General features: G+C 25.7%; 3 protein-coding genes across 8 annotated transcripts; 1 reads left to right on the top strand and 2 right to left on the bottom strand.

Annotated features, from left to right (window-relative positions):
- Positions 1-1,924: 1,924 nt before the first annotated feature.
- Positions 1,925-8,334, bottom strand: LOC132917566 (uncharacterized). 6 transcript variants are annotated; one of them, XM_060978360.1, is made up of 12 exons: positions 7,782-8,334; positions 6,848-6,920; positions 6,552-6,761; positions 6,399-6,485; positions 6,160-6,318; positions 5,849-6,083; positions 3,232-3,510; positions 3,024-3,158; positions 2,702-2,957; positions 2,504-2,636; positions 2,351-2,443; positions 1,925-2,272 (listed from the first exon to the last, which is right to left on the bottom strand). In XM_060978360.1, exons 2-12 carry the CDS (start codon positions 6,860-6,862, stop codon positions 1,988-1,990), a joined length of 1,887 nt encoding a protein of 628 aa, XP_060834343.1. In that variant the 5' UTR covers positions 6,863-6,920; positions 7,782-8,334; the 3' UTR covers positions 1,925-1,987. The 6 variants fall into 6 exon arrangements, with proteins under 6 accessions (XP_060834343.1, XP_060834340.1, XP_060834342.1 ...); XM_060978357.1 differs by lacking the exon at positions 6,848-6,920 and having other exon boundaries at positions 7,782-8,034; positions 8,096-8,334; XM_060978359.1 differs by lacking the exon at positions 6,848-6,920 and having other exon boundaries at positions 7,782-7,978; positions 8,096-8,334.
- Positions 8,335-8,502: 168 nt separating this feature from the next.
- On the top strand, positions 8,503-10,148 carry LOC132917774 (2-aminoethanethiol dioxygenase). The gene is made up of 3 exons (XM_060978660.1): positions 8,503-8,651; positions 9,267-9,699; positions 9,764-10,148. Exons 2-3 carry the CDS (start codon positions 9,290-9,292, stop codon positions 10,080-10,082), a joined length of 729 nt encoding a protein of 242 aa, XP_060834643.1. The 5' UTR covers positions 8,503-8,651; positions 9,267-9,289; the 3' UTR covers positions 10,083-10,148.
- A 3,791-nt stretch (positions 10,149-13,939) lies between these two features.
- LOC132931785 (uncharacterized) lies at positions 13,940-22,391 on the bottom strand. The gene is made up of 9 exons (XM_060997787.1): positions 22,260-22,391; positions 19,374-19,492; positions 18,646-18,786; positions 17,570-17,642; positions 17,324-17,487; positions 17,127-17,238; positions 16,595-16,809; positions 15,524-15,692; positions 13,940-15,259 (listed from the first exon to the last, which is right to left on the bottom strand). The coding sequence occupies exons 1-9, from the start codon at positions 22,279-22,281 to the stop codon at positions 15,168-15,170; spliced, it is 1,107 nt and encodes a 368-aa protein (XP_060853770.1). The 5' UTR covers positions 22,282-22,391; the 3' UTR covers positions 13,940-15,167.
- Between the last annotated feature and the right edge of the window lie 595 nt (positions 22,392-22,986).

The following is a 22,986-nucleotide window of genomic DNA, read 5'->3' as shown; positions in this document are numbered from 1 at the left end:
AACCAATTTGCTAACTTAAACACATTTAGAAAATATTTAATTAATTAAAAATTATTTAATAATTAAGAAATTGAATTCTTATATATATATATATATATATGTCTATTATTGCTACCAGAAACCACCTCCCATTTTTGAAAATTAAAACATTTTTATTACCTCAAAAAACGATTGAAAATAATACACATTATCAAAGTCAATAAATTCATCGCTCTACTCAGTAATTTTAATTAGTGTTATTTTCAGTCATATTTTGAGGTAATAAAAATGTTTTTATTTTCAAAAATGGACATACTTTATACTTATATATATTATATATACTTATAAGAATTCTATTTCTTAATTATAAAATATTTCTAATTAATTAAATATTTTCTTAATATATTTATGTTAGCAAATTAGTAATTTTTTTTTTACTTTCTTGTATACACATTTCACAGATTACGGTCTATTTGCAAATACGGGACACTTATATTACGCTCTAGTTCTACTACCCTGCAATGTATATATTTATTATTGACACATTTAACGCATTTTCAAGAAACACGAAAATACGAGATAAGTATTTTCATTTTTTTTTTCATTTTTTCTAATTAATGATAATAAAATGAATGACAAAACGACAAACGATGATAATATATTACTTATTTAAAAAAAATTTTATTCGTCATTAGAACCACTTTTATTTATTATTATTACAATATATTGAGTGGTAAGTCACGGTAGAGTGCAATCAACATCAAGAAAAGAGAGCATACGACAAGATCGGAGTGTCCGAATTGGTTCTGAAACGTCCGAATTGGTTCCCGGGTTGTTAAAAATTGTGGCTTTATAAATAATTTATAAAATAAATTTTTTTTTAATTCAAATCTTAATTTAAAAATATAAAATAAATATAATAAATATAGGTATATCGTTTTTTTTTAATTCGTACATTTTTTTTATAGTTATTATTTTCTATTATTGATGTAAAAACTTTTAAGAAACATTTTTTAAAAATTCAAATCTACTGATTTCGTTATTTTTAGACTTCAGGTTTTGTAGTTTGTTCGAACTTTGCAATTTTATATAAATTTCAATTTGAACTTTTTTTAATACATCCATAAATTGAAATATGTTCGGATGTGCGGAATAAAAGCAACTGTTGAATTTGCTGTGAAATGTTTCACAGCAATTAGTAGTTCGTTCTATTCGTATTTTGCTTTTTCGTAAGTCTCTATCGGGAACTAATTCGGACGTGTGTCGCCTACCTAGAATATCGGGAACCAATTCGGATGTGTGTTGCCTGGAATGTCGGGAACCAATTCGGATGTCAATTTTCATGTAAGGGATCCAATTGGGATGAAGCCGACAAGATAGCTTTTTTTTGGTGGGGGCTGAGGGTCAACATTTCTAGATTAGATCAAGTAGATTTATTATTATATGTATAAACAAAAAAAATTTTGATTTTATTTTAGGTAATATTATGCATTTAGTCTTATTTTTTAATTTCAATGGTAAAATATTTTAAAACAATGACTAAAATATGTTTTTATTTTATTTTTCTGTAAATACTATTATTCAAAGAATAAGATGCTAATTATATATTTGCTGTATATATTATATAATTAATTTAAAAAATATAAAATTATATACAAATACAATATATTATACAGGCTCGCATATTTTAGTTATATTTTTAATCTGAGGTAGGGGGTCTTTGTAGATTAGACACTCTTAGAGCTTGGGTACTTTCTACTTATTCACAATAGTACCTTTGGGAGACTGATCACTTATCAGCGGATATACACTTAGCAATTATGTGTTTTTGCACTTTTTATATCCTATTTAGTATAGGAACAAAGAAAGTAATAAACAAGAAACTATATGAATATGATTCACTGACCAAGCTATATGGATTTAAAATTAAATAGTATAAGCAAGGTAAATTAGTGGTAGTTTTATTATGAATTTCATACAATAATAATTAATTTAACAGAAAAAAAACTTATTCTAATACTTCATTGTTAACAGAACTTTGAGAGATTAAAATTTCATCATTTTTGCTTTCTACACTTAAACTGTATTCATTGCATAAATGCAATAAAGCAACATATATAACAGATACACTTATATTCTCTTTCATATTTTCTGGCAAAAATTTTGGCAATTTTAATAACAAATCTGCAAATGAAATATTTATTGTTTTCTCACCATCTGGTTTAATAGTACTCATAATATATTTTTTAAGTTTATGCATATCTATGTATCCAGAATTACTAAAAGGGTACTCCTTAAAAACAAATTTTAATACAAACATTAAATTAATAGCTTTTCTGTATATAATAAAATATGTTTTTAAATAATTTACTTCAGTTGTAATTTCTTCTTCCTCATTTTCACATTCGATATCCATAACATTTTGGTCAATATAGTCTATATTCTCTACTGGAACTTCATCCAACTACATAAACATAATTTAATATTGGTTAAAATTAGTAGATAGTTAAAAAAGTTTCCATACCAATAAACTGTTGCTTAGAATATTTTGTTCTGGAAACAAGAACAATGTATTTGGATTTGTATTCAAATTTAATTCTTCAAATTCATTTTTATACCAATTAGGAATTATATGTATATACTTGCAACTTTCTAATCTGCAATGAATAAAAATATGGTAAGTTTTAGATGTTTACTATCATGGTTTTCAATAATTACTAACTGTCTGATAGGCCTAATATTTGATTGATCAGATGAAACCATTAAGTTATTACGTGGTTTCCATTTAATATAATTACATTGGTTTTTACCAGAATTTAATTTTATATTTTTCAATATTGTAGAGTTATCTGAATAAAAATCAACTTTAAATTGTATAGCTTTTGATTTGTTACATTGAAATTCAGTAACATTAGATTGGGATTGTATTTGAGGTGTTTGAGCTATACGTGACTTAATAAGCATTGCTTTCTGTTTACCTAATACAATAATTTATAGAATATGTATGTATATTAATGAATAATACACTTGAAATAAAACATTACTGTCAGTTATCATCATTTTGAATTTCTCATTCCAGTGATTGGAACATTTAAAGTAACACATTTTTTTACGATTAAAGAATGTGTAATCACTGCTATTTGTTGTATCTACCATTAATAATGTCTGAGATAAAGAATCTGTAAAAAAAATATATCTTAATAAACAACAACAAATATATTTTTTTAATAAATATAACAATAATTCACCAACTTAAATTATCTAGTCTACCAAATGTTTTGTTATTGTGATTAGATGATTCTGGATCTGTACTTGCTATTATTCCTGAATTTGATTCAATTAAATCTACTTCCATTGAATCATCAATTCCTTCAGAATTGTTAGCACAAAATTGAGATGTTTCTTGATTAAAATGTGTTACAATATAATCTAATTTGTTCATGTCAGTGTCATCATCAAAATTTGTACTTTTATCACATTCAGCTATAAATTTATGATACGAAGGACAAATTTTTCCGTTTTTAATGAAAACTATAATGCAAAAAATAATGTGAACAATATAATAACTTATTAAACAGAACTTTTCTTAGTAAAACGCTTCAATATTTAATTATGAGAATGGTTTTTGATAGAGAATTGTGTTTAGTTGGTACTTTAGTGGTTAAAAATAAACAGTTCCAAGTACTTTTAAAAATTACTGAAAAAAGAAAATTTTATTTTCTGTAGACTTGAATATAACCAAATCACCAAATATTGATATCAGCACTTTTTAAAAATGTTAACCTTTTTTTGTTTTAATTTCTATAGGTGTATTAACATTTTTATTTGTAAATAAAAAATGTTGAAAGTGTAATACAAAGTTGTTTTTTTACTGGGAATTAAAACTGAGCATAAGTCATTTCAATTGTTTTATAAATGATAAAATTTTTTTTATTTTGAAGTACTTTGAAAAATAGAAATTATTAGCTATAGAAACTGAAAACATTCTAATATTAATTAAATTATAATTTTCTATATACATTGAAATTTTCAAATTATTTAGATTAATTTAAGTTAATAATGCAACAAACATAATTTAACTAGTTACGGTATGTCTGTATTGACTTAGACATTAATTATTACAGCTAGTAATATACTAATATTATAACACATGCGATTTGTTATTAGAAAAAAATAATTCACCCTACCGTACTACTGAGTATTGACAGAAAAATACATTTCTCATAGCAATATAAATAAGTAATAACAATTCTTAGAAATATAGGCCGCTCAGAACACAGGCCCCTATTGGTGAGGGGGGTAAAAATAGGCATTTGTCCTCCTCCCCTTGAAAATAATATGAACATTTAATTTAATAAATACTACCATGATATTACCTAATAACCTAGACATCGTAAGAAAAATTGATTATAAACAAATTTACAGTTTTTAATTTTTATTAAACAAAACTGAATAATAAATTATCGAGGTCGTTATGATAACGACCACAGTTGCTTATCCACATCCCCGAGAGCGCGACCCATGTTTACGATCATGCGACAACCGGTCTGGCTGGCGGCTGTTGCCAAATCAGACAACACTCAACAGTCAACTCATGATAGTAGTCACTGGATGTGTTCCTATTGTTCCTAATAATATTATTATATATTTTTTTATCGTTGTTATAAAGTGATTACAGTCATCAGTAAAAGCGACGTATTGTTATTTCATCAAGCCTGACACAAATAAATAATTTCTAAATTTATATGTTGACATAACATTCAACCTTTTTTTAGCTAACACTTGAGAAAAATTATTCCCCTCCCCCCCACAAAAAAAAAAATTGGGTACAAATTTAATACATCATTACTTGACATTGACAACTTCTTTGTTACAGAGAAACTTTTGTGGCTTTTCTTATACCAGTGGTGACCAAGTACAGATTGCAGGCCAATTTTGGCCCGCCAAAGTAATCAAAATTTACTAAAAGTGTAACATTTATAAAATTTAATATAATATAATATTCAATTAAAAGAAATAGTTTAAATTCTTGTCTTGCTGGGAATTTTATTTTTATTTTATGTCCCTTGGTAAAAAAATATTGGTCCACTGTCTTATACTAATAAAATTTATCTACCTATATAGTAATATAAAAAAAATTCAATTAAAAAGAGGTAAGATATAGGAATTTGGGTGTCAACATCATAAAGAAATGAAAAATTTTTACTTTTAAAAAAATGTTGTTATAGATACATGCAAAAATTTGTTTTAACTTCACCCTCTTACCCCCTTTGTTGTAACAATTATCCAAATCTCAAGTAACACTGATTTATGATTAGTAATATTTATGAATTTTAATTGCTTACTAATTTATGATTTAAAATATAAACCAAGACAAAAATTGGAATTAGTAGTCCTTCTTTTACACGCATAATATAATATATAATGTTATATTATATACTATTAAACACTAATTATCAGTATGTAATATTAATAAAATCATTAGATGATAGAAGAGAATTTTATAAGAATAGCAACATATTATTATAGATATTTCCAACACCAATTATTATTTATTACAAGTGTTATTTCTTTTTAGTTTTTATATGCAATTTAAGACTAGATAAAATATTACCTTATATTTTTCAATCAGGCATTCAAGTTCATAGTCAAAATGTAAGTAATACCTCTTATAAAAGTAAAATTTGTTTACTCTATCTCAAACATTAATTTTTTATGCACTAGTGACTGCACCTTTTAGAATTAAGTCTACTTATCTGAAATTTTTGACTGATAATATATATGCAATCCATCCTCACTTGAATTTTAATAGAATAATATTTTTTTAAATATATAACTAAATCAATTTAAAATACTATATTATACTTACAACTTACATCTTCCATTTCATATGTTTCTTGTTGGTTTTCATTCACTCTAATATTTTTAGGAACATTGTATTCTGGCCAATAGGGCTTATTAGAATACTTATTTATCAATATTCTTGAAGGTTTTGAATAGTCAATCATATCACTATCAAAATCAACATTTAAATACATTTTTTTTGGTAACATTTGGGTTTCTTTACAGCATAATTTGTCTGCTGTTGTTAACATCAGTTTTTTCTAAAATTTAAATTTAAAATATATATATATATATTAAAAATATTCAGTTATTTAAATGATAAATATTTAAACATACTCTATATTTTTGTTTTGTTTTGGTTTCATTTTCTTTAACAAGCTTTTTATTTTTTGTTTCTGACACAAATTCTTTAATTAACTTATTACCTGTTATCCAAATATCATCAACTCTACATGAGTACACTTTACTTATGGCATCAAATGTATTACTAATTTCCTTTGTTTATGAAAAAAAAACCATTTTATTATTTAACTAAACAAAATACAATAATTATGTTCATTAAGTATCAAATTTACCAAAATATTTGTCTCTTTTGATCTCTTTACCATTTGTTGTACACAACTGATTAAATCTATATCAAATGCATTGAACACATTGATTTTCTAAACAAAAATATTTATTTTCAAGTCAAGTCTGTATTGCAAAATATTAAATTAAATAATTCTTACATTTTCCAAGTACAATGTATTATACTTTTTAACTTTATTATTCAAGTCTCCAATGGATAAATTATTAAGGTATTTATCATTATTATCATCCTTCACACAAAATTCTTGGTTTAAAATAGCTTTGAATGAAGTTATATTATTATCATGATTTATATCTTTGTGAAAATTCTTTTCATGTTTGGATGATTTTTTTTTTAATGCATTGTACATCTGAAAATCATTTATTAATATTACATTTGTTTACAAATTATACATACTGCATAGCATTTGTTTTGCCAATATCGGCTATATCTAACCTCTAACGTATACATAGTTTCAGCTTTTTTTGTAATTTAAATAATTTTTCTTTTTTATTTAACAAAATATCATCTAAAATAATATTACAATATTTTCATTTACTTTTTAATGCTATATTTATTTTAAAATAACATATAATTGAACTTTATACATTATAGTTTATATTAAACTACATAATTTAGTAAAATTAACTTAAGTATATCCAAAAATTAGTTCACTGTAGATGCAAAATTATTAATTATTATTAACTATAGGTACTTTTCTATTATTCTGACCATTGGCCGATGCTACGACTACCGCTGGTCTAACTCTATTATCTAGATTCTAGACTATATATGTTGATGACCATCGTCTTCAATCTCCATCGTCAGTACTGTTAAATGATAATATTAGTCGTATTTAACTGACGTTCAAATTTATTATTTTAGTTATGATTTAGTATTTAAAATTATGAATCCTTGGAATTTACCGAATATTGAAAAAGATGCCATTGAATTATTTCAAGAGAAGGGTTTACTTCCAAGACATCGTCAATATAAAAATGGTTATAAATAAAAATTATACAATGGGGAAAATTAAGTTTTTTGGAAATGCAATATAATAATAAGACATGTCAATATAAAAGAAATATGTCTACCTATTGGTTATTGGTTTATAAATAGTCGTTTGTCTTTTTTAACAATACTTCCTTTTATATATTGCAGCAGTGCAGAAATTACCTCCATTAAATTTTGTAGCATTTGAATATGAAATATGAATCATGGGCCATGACATTATAATAATTATATAAATGACAAATTCATGTTGGTTGAGATTGAGGAGATAGTCGAAATAATGTAATTGAGACTCGTGGTAGTCGGGATAACGGAAAAGTACCTAACTATAATACGGTAAAAAGTTATATCAATGTATCAAGACATAATCGTTACTCACACTATTATTTTGATCTTGAGAGTTCATGTTAATTAATAATTTATAGCAGAATAACTATATTATCATTTAGTCTAGAATAAGAATGAAAATGAACCCAGAACCACAGTTGCAAGACACACATGTAAACATATTTTGATGTCGAGTAGCCCAAGTAGTAAATATCAAAGATGAAGTGCTGAACACCATTGCTTGTTAAACTTTAGTGTAATCACAGGACGAAATCAGAATGAACTTTTAAAAAACGGCGATAGCTCTAGATATGAGCAAAAATAATATGGCTCATATATTATACTACCAATTTACAGTTAACTTACCTCACCATGAACAATAGACAACTAAATATGAATAAAACTATGAATTCAAGAGTCAAGACCAATTAATTATATTATTTATTTACTGTTTAATCATATTCATAGCAATCATAAGGAGCCAAACAGCGCGCCGGCGCCTACGCGACATTGCGACAAACGCCAGACCACGATATAGGTAATTATTAAATCATGCGGCATGCGCCATAGCGCCAGACTATTATGTTATCTATGGACACTGCTACCACAGAATAGATTACTACTGCTATTATCTATTATTTATTCTATGATTATAATATTCTATACCGAAATAGTAAACAAAAAATGAAAGATCTGACCTCTAGTGGCAGTGTTGTGAACTATCTGAAATGGCGCGCTGTAATAAAAAATATATCACATGAGATATGACACATTTTTAAAAACAAAATTACTGCTCATAAATCATCATTGATACTTTACTTAAACATAGATTAAATATAGACCACACATATTTTGTGCTAAATAAAACTTATAGTAAAGTATAAACGTAAATCATGTTGCGTTCCACAATATATACTGCCAGGTAAATATGAAAAACAAACAATTGATTTAAGATTAAATAAATATAGCTTATATTTTATAGTTTTTGAAATTAAAGTATTTTTTCACAACATGTCTTACTGATTAGTTTTAGAACACAATGAAAATTTACGAATTAAAATGTCCAAAATTTGCTTCAAAATTGAAATATCAAAAAAAAATGTACTAGGTGGCGATGAGGTGCTCTAGATAATATTATAGTTTTTAAACGAATCTTTTCTTCTCTTTTTCTATTTTCTTTATTATTCTAACAGTTAATTGCCGACACAACTTTTGTTAATTTCATCTACCCTGTCTCTAATAAAATTTCGAACTTAACCGTGGGAAAATGCGTAAAATTAGTTTCACCCATAGAGTAAACAAAAGGAGATTGGAAGATTAAGAATTGCGTATTGATAAGATTTTACGAGAATAAGATAAAGGCATAGAATATTCTGTGATAATGTTACCTATTAGATAAAATAAATTTGAAATATTAATTGATAAAAACCAAAATTATAAAACTTTATGTAACTTAACGGAATTTTACATGTTCTCGAGCATAGTTTATGTACACATAACTATTTGTAAAAGTATACATTTTGAATATTAATTTTAGTTGAATTGTGTGCATCGGGTATTATGACATCAAAAATCGAATGTGTTATTAAACAAGCTATAACCACTTTTTCTGGTTCATATACATCAAAGGCTTTTCACGATAATTTGATTAAATTGAAACGTAATGCCAATGAATTGGATGCACGGTCAATTGGCTTAGATTTTAGATTGTTGCGATGGGATACATATGAATTGAACAACAACCTGGATAAATTGTCTGGATCCTCATTTATACGCCGTCATCAAGCTCCTGTTACTTACATTGAAGTGTTTGAAGATGAAAACGTATCAATTGGAGTGTTTGTGTTAAGAGATGGTGCTAAAATACCTTTACATGATCACCCTTACATGTATGGTGTGTTAAAAGTTATTTATGGTAAAGTCAAAGTACAAAGTTATACACCCGTGGATAAGGATTATAGTCAATTAAAGTAATTGTGGTGGTAAAATTTTATTTTATTTTTAAATATGTGCCTAATAGTTTTATGTTTATAGTGACTGTAACATCAGTGCAATAAAACTAGCTCCAATTATTGTTGGAGAAACAGATGATCCGTGTGTGCTGTGTCCAGTAGAGGGAAATATTCATCAAGTGGATACTATTGACGGTCCAGCTGCATTTGTTGACATATTAGCTCCTCCATACAAAACTGATATTCCAGAAGTAGGGAAAAGATGTTGCAGGTACTTTAAAGAAGTAAATATATCGGAAGATATAAAATTAGCCATTGTATCAGATCCTAGAGATTACTGGAGTGATACAGCTCCATATACTGGACCTCAATTTGGTATACGTTTTGAGCCGAAAACTTAATTGTTACATTCTGCAAATACTTTTATACATCATTTAAAATAAAATAATATTATTTTATGACTACTAGTCATCAGTGCCTAAATCTAATAATCTTACTTATACATTACATTTTATTTTAGATATGGGATTTCTTGTATTTGAAGTTTTACTGTATTTTTTAATAATAATTGTTTATTAGACATTGAAACTAAGAGATAAAATTTAGGCTTTAAAAAAGATACTTAATTATTGGGATTAACTATTTTTATAAATTATTAGCTAGTTTTTTATGGATATATATGTATTTTAATTGATTTACATTCATACATCATACATGTACTTATGATTATTATATTAATTAAATTTGTAAAATGGTTTTTAAAATATTTTTCTTTTAAATAGATTTATATTCATAAATATATTTTGTCCTGAAAGGTGATATATTTTAACTATACAGGTGTATAATGCATAATTGTTTATATTTTTTTTATTTATTAAATAAATAATAAATTGAAATGGTTATTTTTTTATAGTAATTTAAAAAAAAACATAATTGTATGTATTAAGGTTCTACATATTAAAGAATGGACGCCTAAAAGCGTTCCCGCATTCATTATTACTAAAATGTTGGGCCATATTAATATGTGTACAGTGTCGTGGTGCCCTAGGGCAATTATATTTGGCACCCTTAATTATAGGCGGACGTCAGGGGGCAGAACTTTTTAAGCTTTTTTTGCCGGCCTGAGGAAATTTCCATAATTGCCCCTCCCCCTTTGCACGGCTCTGGATTTGTACAATACTTATTTCACAATTTACCTTCCTTGATGTCTCATTTATTTTTAGCCATTACTTTTATTCCCGTTACACATATACTATCTATATTCATCAGGTTAGTAGAATTTTTTTATATTAAAATAACATAGCCATGTGCCCATGTATCCGTTGGTTAAACAGTAAAATTGTATTTATTTATTTTTTTAATTTCAAATCAATATATTTATGATAACTATTTTTTATGTATGAAAATGTATTCTCTATTAGGAATATTAAAATAGTTGATATTTTTGGTTCATAGTACAATTTTATGATTTAATTGTAAAAGAAATTTTAAATATTTTTTCTTTGTATAACTACTTATGAATGGTTTTGTTTTTGAGATTTTTTAATTAGGGGTGTTATTGTATCAACATTTAAATTAGTTAATTATCTTTTTATTGTCATGTTGTCATGTCATTTTTTCTTCAACATCATAGTTAATATATGTGTATTTTATAGATGTATGAGTTTGAAAAATTATATAACTAATATTTTAATGAATTAAAAAATAAATTGGAAATTATAAATAGCTATTTTGTTATGCCTACATCAAAAGTTTAATTTTCTTTGCCGATTCAAAGCTATGGAAAATGGATTTTTTGCGTCCGCTGGATAGTGGATATTAAATGATTTTTATCTGCACAGTGGACATAAAAGTAGAAATTTCCGCCTACCCAATGGCAGGGTCGTCTTTAATCTTTTTGAGGCCCTGAGGAGTGGTATAATTGGGCCCCCACAATTTGAACAAAGTACAATTTTATTAAAACAGATAAATAGAGTGGTGATAGATAAGAAAAAGTCTAGATTAATTTAACTATATTTTTAATTTTTTAATTTGTTATTAATATTATTACAATTAGCAATTAATAATATTATCCTTTGGTTTTTCTCGAAATAAGTTTATTTATCGGTAATAAATATTGATTATCGATTGATGATATGACAGGGGCTAGGGGGCCCCATCGATCACGGCGCCCTGGGCACATGGCCAAAGTGCCCAATGGGAAAGAGGTGACTGCCCAATGGTCAGAATGGTTACTGACTTACTGTCCAAATCAAATTAATATTTTGCATATAACATATATTATGTATTAATACGTTGAATCAGTTAAAGATATCAAATAATATAAGGTACCTACAGGTGGGTAAGTAGGTTACTCCGGTTTTGTTGTTTTTTATGAAATAGTCTAAATATCGAGAAACAAAACAGAAAGAACATTTTACTATGGATTTGGAACTATTAGGTATATCGTAAATAGATAGAGAGGTTAGAACTTTAACAAAAAAATAGTATTTGTGTGGGCGTGTGGCTCAATTGGGAAGGCAATATTTCAGTCTTGGTCGAATTGCAGTCTACGACTCAAATAGCCCTCTTCCCGGCTTCGCGTCCTTGACAGTTGAAATTTGCAACACAATAAACTACCTATCTATATTGTTATACTTACAGCATACCGATAAGAATATATTGAATTAAACGCAATTTTTCCACCGAAAATATACGAATATACACGAATATACACGAATATACAACAAATATACACCAACGCTTTTTAAACCTAAAATATTCATGATTTCTTAAACGTATATTAATTTAAGTTTGATCTTCCAATACTATACATATTATCGACGTCAATTAAACACAATTTTTCCACCGAAAATATACTAATATACACCAACGTAACTTAAACCTACTAGACTGAATTAAAAGAATTTTTTACACCTAAAATACACGAATATACACCAACGCTTTTTAAACCTAAAATATTCATGATTTCTTAAACGTATATTAATTTAAGTTTGATCTTCCAATAATATACGTATTATCGACGTCAATTAAACACAATTTTTCCACCAAATATACACGAATATACACCAACGTATTTTAAACTTAATATATTGAATTAAAAGAACATTTTACACCGAAAATACACGAATATACACCAACGCTTTTTAAACATAAAATATTCGTGATTTCTTAAACGTTTTGATTAAGCGCAGGAAATCGAACTGAACACGGAACTATCAGAAGCGTGTGCGTACAGTACGACTGTCCGCGCGTGACTATCATCTGAAACTTAAAGAAAATATAAATATAAATTAAATCCTATGTTTATTATTTGTAATATTTAGATTTGGACAATATAAAAACAATTTGCATACCCCGAGTTTAATAAGTTTAAACTATATCAATATTTTCTGTCATCCAATAGTATGATTTCTACAAAAAAAAAAAAAAAAATAAATATTAATAATTTTTTTTCTGGAGGACTGTCTTGTGTGCTGGATACTTTTGGAGAAATAAAATGATTTAAATCATATATTTCTAGTATTTACAACAAAATAAATATGGTCAGAATAAAATCCGTATTAATCATGAGTTTAAATATGCATAAATATCTTTGAACATTGGTATAACACTAACCACAAGTACAGCAGTACGTAAAATAAAAAATATTAAGCATGTAAATAAGTATTAAAACAATTGTGTAACTACTTATAATAAAATATCTGAGTGAAAATGATTTATATTAGCAAATTATTAAAGCGCAGACCAAGTACTATCTATTTTGAATTCTTCTGGTAATTTGGCTACTTTTGAATCTCTAACTGCCAAGAATGAGCTTTGTGCTTATTTAATTCTTTATTTATATTTAGAATAAAATTGAATAATTCTGTATATGGCGTTAGTTTTATTTTGTTATCTAGGCATAGACTCAAAGGTACTAAGTTAAATTTAAAAGTGATTATAAGTAATAGTTATTTTTTAATATCCATATTAAAATACTGTCATATAAACCTTCATTCAAAAATTGTAGTGCTATTCTAAAATATCTGAATATTTAATGGAAGTACCTAGTCCCTTTCCATCTTTCAAATCAAACTCTGTAGGTAATCTTTATATACTGCCTAAAGAGCAAGAGAAACTTATAAATGTAATATAACAGAAATATATCAATAATAAAACGTGAGTTTTCAGCAATTGAAGAAACTCTAAGATAATGTGTTTAAACGATTTTAGGATTATTGGTGTACTTAATATAATCAAATCAAAACAATATTACTTAAGAAATATACATAATAAATATAATTTGGAAAATACAAACATTTATAATTATTAAATATACTATAACACATTACATATGCTACTTAGAGGTGAAATATTAATAAACTGAACAATACTAAATAGCCAAATTCTAATTAATAAAAAAAATATTATATTTTTGTAATTCATCATTATGAGCCAAATTATTTCTTCCCACCTTGAGATATTAAGCAGAGTACTAGAAAATTCCTTTTACCTACTTCTACTAGAGATAAAATCAGTAACGGACTGGGAGAAAAAAACAGCCCGGGAAAATCATAATTATATATATATCTATAATTATTAAATGTTTTTGTAAACACAATTTAGCTTTTAAATTTTTAATTAATTGATATAAAACAAAACAAAATAAATTACTATTTGAGATTCTATTTTTAAATTTGTTACAATAAATTGTCAACGAGCATGGACTGGCCGAACACAAGCCGGTCTCGCATTTTAAAATAATCAGAAATCTAGGTTTTTATGTTTAATAATATTACATACTTATTACTTATTAGGTAATATTTTAATTTATAATTTCAGAATAATAACATTAATAAATATATATTTTATACGAGCAGTGGCCCACCGGGAAATTTCCTGGTATTCCGGTCGTCCAGTCTGCCACTGAATAAAATAGTGTCTGAGAGTTAGCAATCCTGACCAATCTCTTCCAACACAAACAATTATCTTACCGAAAAATTCTATTACTAGAACTGTCACTCCTCACTTAAGTATTTCTAAAAAATGTTAAGACACAATTTTAACATTCAATTGTCAAGGACTAGAGAATTGATACTAGAGTGTACGATAGCAACAAAATGGTAAATTTCTAATTCGAATAAATAGATTCTAATATTGGAGTAATTTGTATTATTTTATGTAATTTGTTTTTCAAAGTATATTCATAGACAAAACATTTATATATATACAAATAATCTATCTATTTTATATAGATTTAAATAAATAACTTCAGGATTAGGGTGATTCTAATCCATTATACGTTAAGTATGTTATTTAATTCCATATTACTATAATGAAAAAAAATATAAATATTAAAATTAATAGTTAATACTATGTCCATATAATAATAACCTCATAAGTATTCTAATCGATAATAAAATAAAATAAAAAAAGTTGACTAATAAAAATAACTAGAACACAAACGTATATTATTATAAATATCAAATTTAATTCTTAATGAGTTAATTATCTTCTATGGCATGGAAATCAAATTGCCAAATACTTTTTATTGCTGCAATACAGCATTCCTTTTTGGCTGCTTTTTTTGTCGATCCTATAAAATATAATAGTTAGACATTAATTGAATTTTTTTTTTTATATAAATACCTTCTAATCCAACCAAAATTTGTTATATACATTTTTATTTGAATAAACTATTTTGTCGATACATAAAATTAAAACTAATATTAGGCTTTTATTTATGTTATACATGATAAAATGATTATATAAAAAAATCATATGAGAGTTTACATTAAATGGAATTTTTAAATCATTTACAAATGAAATATATAATGTAATATGTTACAAAAAATATTACCTTGTCCAGTGAATGGAACATCGTCTATTACACAGTTTACTTGAAAAAAAAAATTAGTTTTTGACGTAATTATTGTTTCAACGAATTTTACACCAGGCTTCATTTGATTTATTAACTGTATTGGATTACAGTTTTTCGGGTTTTCAGGAAACTTTCTCATGGCTCCAGTCTAAAATAAAAGAGGTTAGGTTAAAAAATTATAATATAATGCATGTATACATTTAAAAGCCAAGGTAACAAAATATGAAATTGAATTAGTATTAAATTTCTTATTACGCGAGTAAAAAAGGGAATAAAATAAGAAATAAAATTTAATTTAATTTATCTATAAAGATACTGCATATTGTTATTAAATTTTCAACCTTAAGAGGATACAACACCCGTATAAATTGTCACAGTCTTATAATTGAGCAACATAATCAATTTACGCTCAGCAGATCACGTTAAGCTCTGTCAGTTAAAAAATTAGAGTGTGATCGATCCATTATAAAACTTGATGGTAAAAACATTATTTTTGTATTTGAATTTTAGATTTTAATAATTATTTAGTTTTTAAGTGAGCTATGAGCATTTTTAATTTACACTATATTATATACACATAACATGCTAAAAAACTAACATATAAACACAGATAATGTTTTTACCATCAAGTTTCATAATAGGTCGTTTCACTATAATTTTTAATCTAATGGAGCTAAACGTGATCTTCTGAGCATAAATTTGCTATGTTGCACACTTGTAAGATGGAGACAACACCTGCAGGTGTGATGCCCTCTTAATAGTTTGAATTTAAAAATTAGGCTATAGATACTATGTATACCTTGGAAAAAGATTACAAAAAACCATTCTCAGAACTGTATGTATTACAAATATTGAAGAACCAATGGTATAACTAGGTATAACTAATTAATATTCTTATAATAATAATTTTAAAAAATCAATAAAAGTCCTAATTTTAACATAACTATATTATATTACTTTCAATTCCAGCAAATTCAAAATCAATCAATTTGTATTAATTACTGTTAGTTTAGAATAAATTGTAAATGGTAAATTATAATAATTATTCACCTTAGGTTGTGATTTGATAACATTTGGTTCTTCTTGTACATAATTAGCTTTTGTAACAACAGGCTGTAGTTCCCATTGATTTATTAAGTTATGCATAGCTAATGAAGCAAAATGTGACCATGGGAACTCTTCCTGTGGTGGTCCTTTATGTTTTGATACTGAACTATTTTCTCCAATTTCCATCTCAACTTCCATCGGGGATTCTTCTTTTTTTTCTAATAAAATATATGACAGTATTTATATATATATATATCAATATATCTATACTAATATATAAAATGATAGCGTTTGTTTGTATGTTTGGGATACACTCCAAAACGACTTATTCAATCGTCGAACAGTTTTTTTTTAAATTAAAGAGGACATCACAGAGAATGACATAAGCATAAATTTAGTCCGATAAAGTTAATAAATAAATAATTATTATTAATTAAAATTTTGGGCGGAGCTGAGACGGGTATGCTAGTATATATATATATATATATTATATAAACAATATTAAAAGTTAACTAATTCAATACTTTTAACTTACCAGATCGTTCACTTATTTTTTTTGCTAACATAATGCGCAAGAAGTTTTCACATGCCTTTTGTTTGGCTTGAGTCTTGGAAATATGATTTCCAGAATACATTTGACCATCAACCTACATATTTTTAAAGTATAATAATTAATTATTACATTATTTCACAAGAAACAAAATCAAATTATTTAATTCAATTATATCTTACCTCGAGTGTAGCAGTATAACTCATAACATTATGAAGTGGGTGCTCTTGTAAGTGAATTGGTACATCTTTGAACAACTCAGAAAATACCATTAATGGACTTTTGGGTGATACTAAGCGACGCATTCGAGCATTCAGTCGCTTTTTCCGTTCTTCCTTATTAATCTCTATTATGAAAATAAATTAGGAAATTTAAAACAATCAATTAATAAAAATAACAATAATTTAATTTAAAAAGCATTGACATACTACGTTTGACTGGCCATTTTACTTCAGACTTCTCATTAATTGATTTTTCATCTTCAAGTTTTATCTGTTTATTCTATATAGCCAATGAGACAACATAAGCAATATTTATAAACGTGGCGAAAAAATATTTTCAGTTTGCGCAAGACACATATACTTTAGCAGATAATACATCGAAACAGTTTAGCATAAATAATAAAAATAATAATAATATTTTAATTGTATTATAACTAATATCGTCATTATTATTATAATTATTATTGTTGTTATAAAAGGGCAGTGTTTGATCTGCCAAGGTCTATGTAATTACAAAAAAAGCTATGACACCATCCATCACAAATGATGACGAAATACCACTGACTTGGACTGTAAATAAACACAACATTTGTGTAGATTTACAGAATCCTACTGGTCAGATGATATAATAAATATGGCATCAAATTAATGGTTGGATTTACAAGTTGCCAATCAGGATACATCAAAATTTTAAAATAGTTTAATATTGGTTATTAAATAAAAAAAGATAAATAATTTATTATATCAATATTAATCATACTGGGAATTTTATATTTATAAAAAAATAATAAGTATTATTGGCAACAAGTAATAGCTTCAACCATACTGAATTTACAACACCGCAACAAGTTTTAAGCTTTGCTGTCTCTCGTTTATGCGAGACACCCCAGGAATAATATTTGAAATCTTTAATCCAAAAATGATATGGATTGATCAAATTTGCACTACGACTGAAACCACTCTGAAATAGATGTACTATAAGTTTATAATATATGCGGGAAACATAAAATCTATCAGAATACATAGACATGCTCTTTTGAAATGTAAATAATTAGTTTTAAATCAATGTACATATATTATGGTTTGGTGTCATATTTAAATAATCTTTGAGTTTTTAATACATAAATGTAATTAGTATTCATTAAAAAAAATATTGCTCAAGGCAATAGCAAATAAATTTGTAAATAAGTTTTTAAAACTAGAGATAATAGTGATTTGTTGTACAAATATAAATATGTATGTGTTCATTGAAAAGGTTAAATGTAAAATACATAACTATGTACCTGATAATCTTGAATTGTAGACGATTGAGTAACCGAAGTATTTGGTATTGGAGTTTCAGCCACTGGATTGGGACAAGGTGATTGTGATGGTAAATCATGTAAAGGCAAAGGTTGTTGATTTTTCATTGGACTAGCTGATTTCTAAAAATGAAAGAAAATTTAGTTACTATATTAATATTATTATCATAAAGGTAATTTTTAAAGCTAGAAAAGAAAATTATAATTAATAAATACCAGCCGAGATAGCAGTTAACTGAGTATCAATTATATTAATAAAAATATAATAAATTTCAATTTTAATTATCATTTAGAATTTTAGACATTAAATTTACCAAGAATATTTAAGTTGAATAAATAAAAATAAAGTTAGTCAATTTATATAAATTAGTCGAGTACTTGAGTCTTCCAAAGATTGCCGTAACATTTATTATTATTAAGAGGACACATCACCTATGTGACTTAAGTATTCAAAAACAGTAAAGAAGCAGCTTATAAACAATAATCCTATATATAAATATTTGACCATTTACCTATTTTAAAATTTAGATTTTATAAACTAATTAAAAATAGGCTCATTTAAATTTTAAAAAGTACATATATTATATATAAATTAAAAAGACTAAGAGATTAATATTGTATGTATCTAAATCAATAAGTATAGACACTTAATATTAAATGACAATTATTGATGATATAATTGAAACTAATTTAAAAAAAACCAAGCTTACTGGTGTTGTTATACAATTCGACCCAAGAGACATAGCTTGCTGTTGTTGTGATGGTGGTGGTTGTTGTTGTCTGAAAGTTTCGATCTTTCTGATATACGGGTTACCGTGACTATTGCCACCTAAAAAATAATAAAAATAATTGTGTAATTAGTAAGAATTAAAATCAAATCAAATCATCATTACACAAGTATATTATTTACCAATTTCTGCACAAATTATAAAATAAGAATTTAAAAATAAAATAAGGTGTACCAACAATTTTTAAGGTATTGACTTATTTTACTCAGCTGTAAATACACAATTGTCATATTTTACTTAATCAACCTTATAAATTATAATAAATCGGAGCCTTTAGCTTTTAGACTTTAGCAGTGGTGGCTATGGTAGTGACCAAACAAACATAGTTGGTGACACATTATCTAAAAACAAATAATTTTACTCACCATTTTTACTTTTGATAATTAAAATACTTATCGCTTGTATTCATTTAATGATACAATTAAAGACAAAAAATTCCAATTCTATTGTGTTGATACGTTACTAAATTAAAATGTTTCTATTAACCACCAACCACATATTTGTTTGGCCACAAATTTGGTTTTGCACTCACCAGTATAGTTATTAATTTCTAAGTTCCTCAAGGAACAATTTCTTAATCAAGTTACTGGGAAAAAATAATAGCTTTATAATTTACTATTATAAATTTCAATAACTGTATATAAACAATAATTTTCAAATTAATAATTAACTTATCTTACATGCTAAATACTAAATAGTAATATGATTTTATTCTAAGATTATAGTTACTAAATTGTGTTTTTTGTTTTGACATACCGGTTTTGTTTAATGATTTAATTCGATACATTGTGTAACACACTGCGTAAAGATAGAAAAAATGAAATCTATTTTCGATTGATAATGATAACTTATTAAGTCAAAATTAAGAATTTGTTTTAATTAAGTCAATTACTTCCGTTTTACCATAAATATAATTTATGAATATTCAATATTGAAAAAATAAACAAGAATAGTTTTATATTTAATTAATTGTCATGACAAACTGTGTAACGGAAATTATAAAATAAAATATTAAATTAATTCATACTACAAAGTATTAAACTTGTCATTGGTTGATCGTTAACATATAAAATTACTGAAAAATTGTAAAAAAAAAGTTATGAGATTTAGGTATTATTTCAATTATTAGCAATCATACCTAATAAATCTAAAAATGGTAAGTAGTTATCTTTACCACCAAAGTATAACATTTAATGATTTTTTTTAAATTAAAGAACCAAGGTAAGTACTTTATATTTAAATGTTTTAAAAACAATGATACAGTGAAGTTACAGTTTGAATAATTATTTTGTTTTCTTATATTGAGTAAAAAGTTAATTTGAGAAAAGTTCAAATGAATACTTTTTTAAAAATACCTATAATAATTATAAGTACTTATCGCATAAATATATTTAATAACCAATTGATTTTTTAGTCTTCTACTTTAAGTGTTTGGTACAATCATGGTTTGAATCATGTTAAATAGGCGACAGTGCATAAATAACACTTATTATACCTTACCCTACTTGACTAATGTTTCTAACTTTCCAAAACATATTTTATGGTAAATTTGTAATTTAAAAATGTTTTATTTTTAAGACTAAAAACAAGTGTAATGTAACAAGTGTATTCAAATAAGTATTACTTCCAAGAGCAACATCAATTAATGTGTCGACTAAATAATATCATTAAAATATAATTGGTCACATTTATGATAATATATCTAACTAGATATATCCAAATTAAAATAAGTAAAATATTGTAGTCCATAAAATCAATATGTAAGTGGCATATCATATATAATTTGAATACTTGCAGATATTTAATTCAACACAACACATTGTATTCAGAATCTTATATATGAATTAGGAATAATTTCTAATTGATTACAAATGTTTTGCATGTGACAAGTACACACTTGCCTACTCATTGATGAGTAACATTGAACATCTAGATTTGTTTATAATTGACTGTGGAGCTTGTAAGTTCATAAAATTGAATACCAATATTGTTAAGTTGTATTATACTACTAAATACTGGATAAAATGCATCTTTTTTTAAGGTGACTATATTAAATAGGTACTTAATATGTAATTTTATTTAGTATATAATGCATATTTTGGATAATTAACATATTGCGTGTTTTTATGAAAGCTGGCAAAGAGTATTTATCATACAAAAATAGACACACTACTTTATCAAGCTATACAAATTGTAGTATAGTTAACAAGGTCTAAATCCTATAGAAATCTTCAATCTGATGGTTAGCAATCAAATGATGATCAAAAATAAATCATACTTTCTATCGTTAAGGGATATTATGAAATTCTCCTTAAAAAGGTTGAAAATCGGACACTTTGTTGTGGTTATATAAAAATAACAATTTATTAATATTTAAAACTAGTTTGGTTCCTTGTTAACATATGTGTATTATTAATCTAGCAATTTATTGGGTTTAAAAGTTAACATGCATAATCCAAAAAATTAGGTACCTACATCATATTATGCAATAATAATTAATAATAATAATAATATTAATAAAATAGAATATTATCAAAAAAAAAAATCTTTTATAAATTTGTGAACTTCAAATTTAATTTATATTTAGGAGTTATTATTACATGTTTCAACAAATTTAAGATTTAAATAGTGCACTAACTAAAGATTCTTAGCAATTACACTGACTAGAAACAACAATATTGAAGTGATTACAACAGAAAAAAAATCGCTTTAGTTGTAGATTTTATGTGGTCACGACATTACACGGGAGTGGCGTCTGTGTCTAGGGTCAAACAATAAAAATATGTAAGAAAAATCGATTTTCCATACTTGAACTTGTAGTGTTATACATGGCCTATTTTCCGCAACGACGATATTATAAACGACAATCTTGCGAGTTGTCTGAGTAGAGCCCTTGTCACTGAAGATTGCGAACGCCGAGGTCTAGGCCGGATTAAGCAATATATTCTTGCACTATAGATGAGCTACGAACGGACCATAGGCGTCTAATGACTTACTTTAAGCAAACTACCCATCATGTGGATTATCAAAAGATACAGTTTTTTAATTTAAAATAAAAATATGAATAATCTGATTCAAAAATATATCACTGGTTTTTATTATTAAACGCGCAATTATAAATATAATGTTTTCCGTATGGAATGCAAATAGTTGTTTACGATATATTTTTTTAATACAAATATTATATTATTATAATATTAAATGTATTATATTAAATTGGTTGGCCGGCGCAAAGTACAGGCAATTCGGGTACATTGTGGCGTAGGAGGTGACCATGCTGTCGAAGTGGTATCCTTCCGTGTTAAAAACATAATATGATATAATTTTTTTTAACGTGAATGTTAATTAATATAACTAGATAAATATATATATTTAAGTAGTACCAACTATAGATTTGTAAGTGGTAACTCATAATATTATTACATGGCATTATATATACACATTAACTTTTTAAACGGATTTGATACTTAAATTGTTTTTTATTATTTAAATGTTTAAAACATTGAACATATTTTGAGACTTAAATGATAAAAGT

The sequence above is a fragment of the Rhopalosiphum padi genome, chromosome 1 (genome assembly GCF_020882245.1).
Source record: "Rhopalosiphum padi isolate XX-2018 chromosome 1, ASM2088224v1, whole genome shotgun sequence".
In the NCBI taxonomy this organism is placed as follows: Eukaryota; Metazoa; Arthropoda; class Insecta; order Hemiptera; family Aphididae; genus Rhopalosiphum; species Rhopalosiphum padi.
Note: the sequence above shows the minus strand (reverse complement) of the source record. Positions and strands in the feature narration are given on the sequence as shown.

What these genes read in the sequence shown, in the direction of transcription:
- LOC132917566 (XM_060978356.1), bottom strand. Translation starts at nt 7,808, where the DNA reads ATGAACTCTCAAGATCAAAATAATAGT. An exon ending in AAACAAAACAAAAATATAGA is followed by an intron (nt 6,084 to 6,159) that starts GTATGTTTAAAT and finishes TTTAAATTTTAG; the next exon opens with AAAAAACTGATGTTAACAAC. An exon ending in CAAAATGATGATAACTGACA is followed by an intron (nt 2,958 to 3,023) that starts GTAATGTTTTAT and finishes TTATTGTATTAG; the next exon opens with GTAAACAGAAAGCAATGCTT.
- LOC132917774 (XM_060978660.1), top strand. Translation starts at nt 9,290, where the DNA reads ATGACATCAAAAATCGAATGTGTTATTAAACAAGCTATAACCACTTTT. An exon ending in AAGGATTATAGTCAATTAAA is followed by an intron (nt 9,700 to 9,763) that starts GTAATTGTGGTG and finishes TTATGTTTATAG; the next exon opens with TGACTGTAACATCAGTGCAA.
- LOC132931785 (XM_060997787.1), bottom strand. Translation starts at nt 22,281, where the DNA reads ATGTATAACACTACAAGTTCAA. An exon ending in CTACAATTCAAGATTATCAG is followed by an intron (nt 17,643 to 18,645) that starts GTACATAGTTAT and finishes TTGGCTATATAG; the next exon opens with AATAAACAGATAAAACTTGA. An exon ending in AAAATGGCCAGTCAAACGTA is followed by an intron (nt 17,488 to 17,569) that starts GTATGTCAATGC and finishes TTTTCATAATAG; the next exon opens with AGATTAATAAGGAAGAACGG.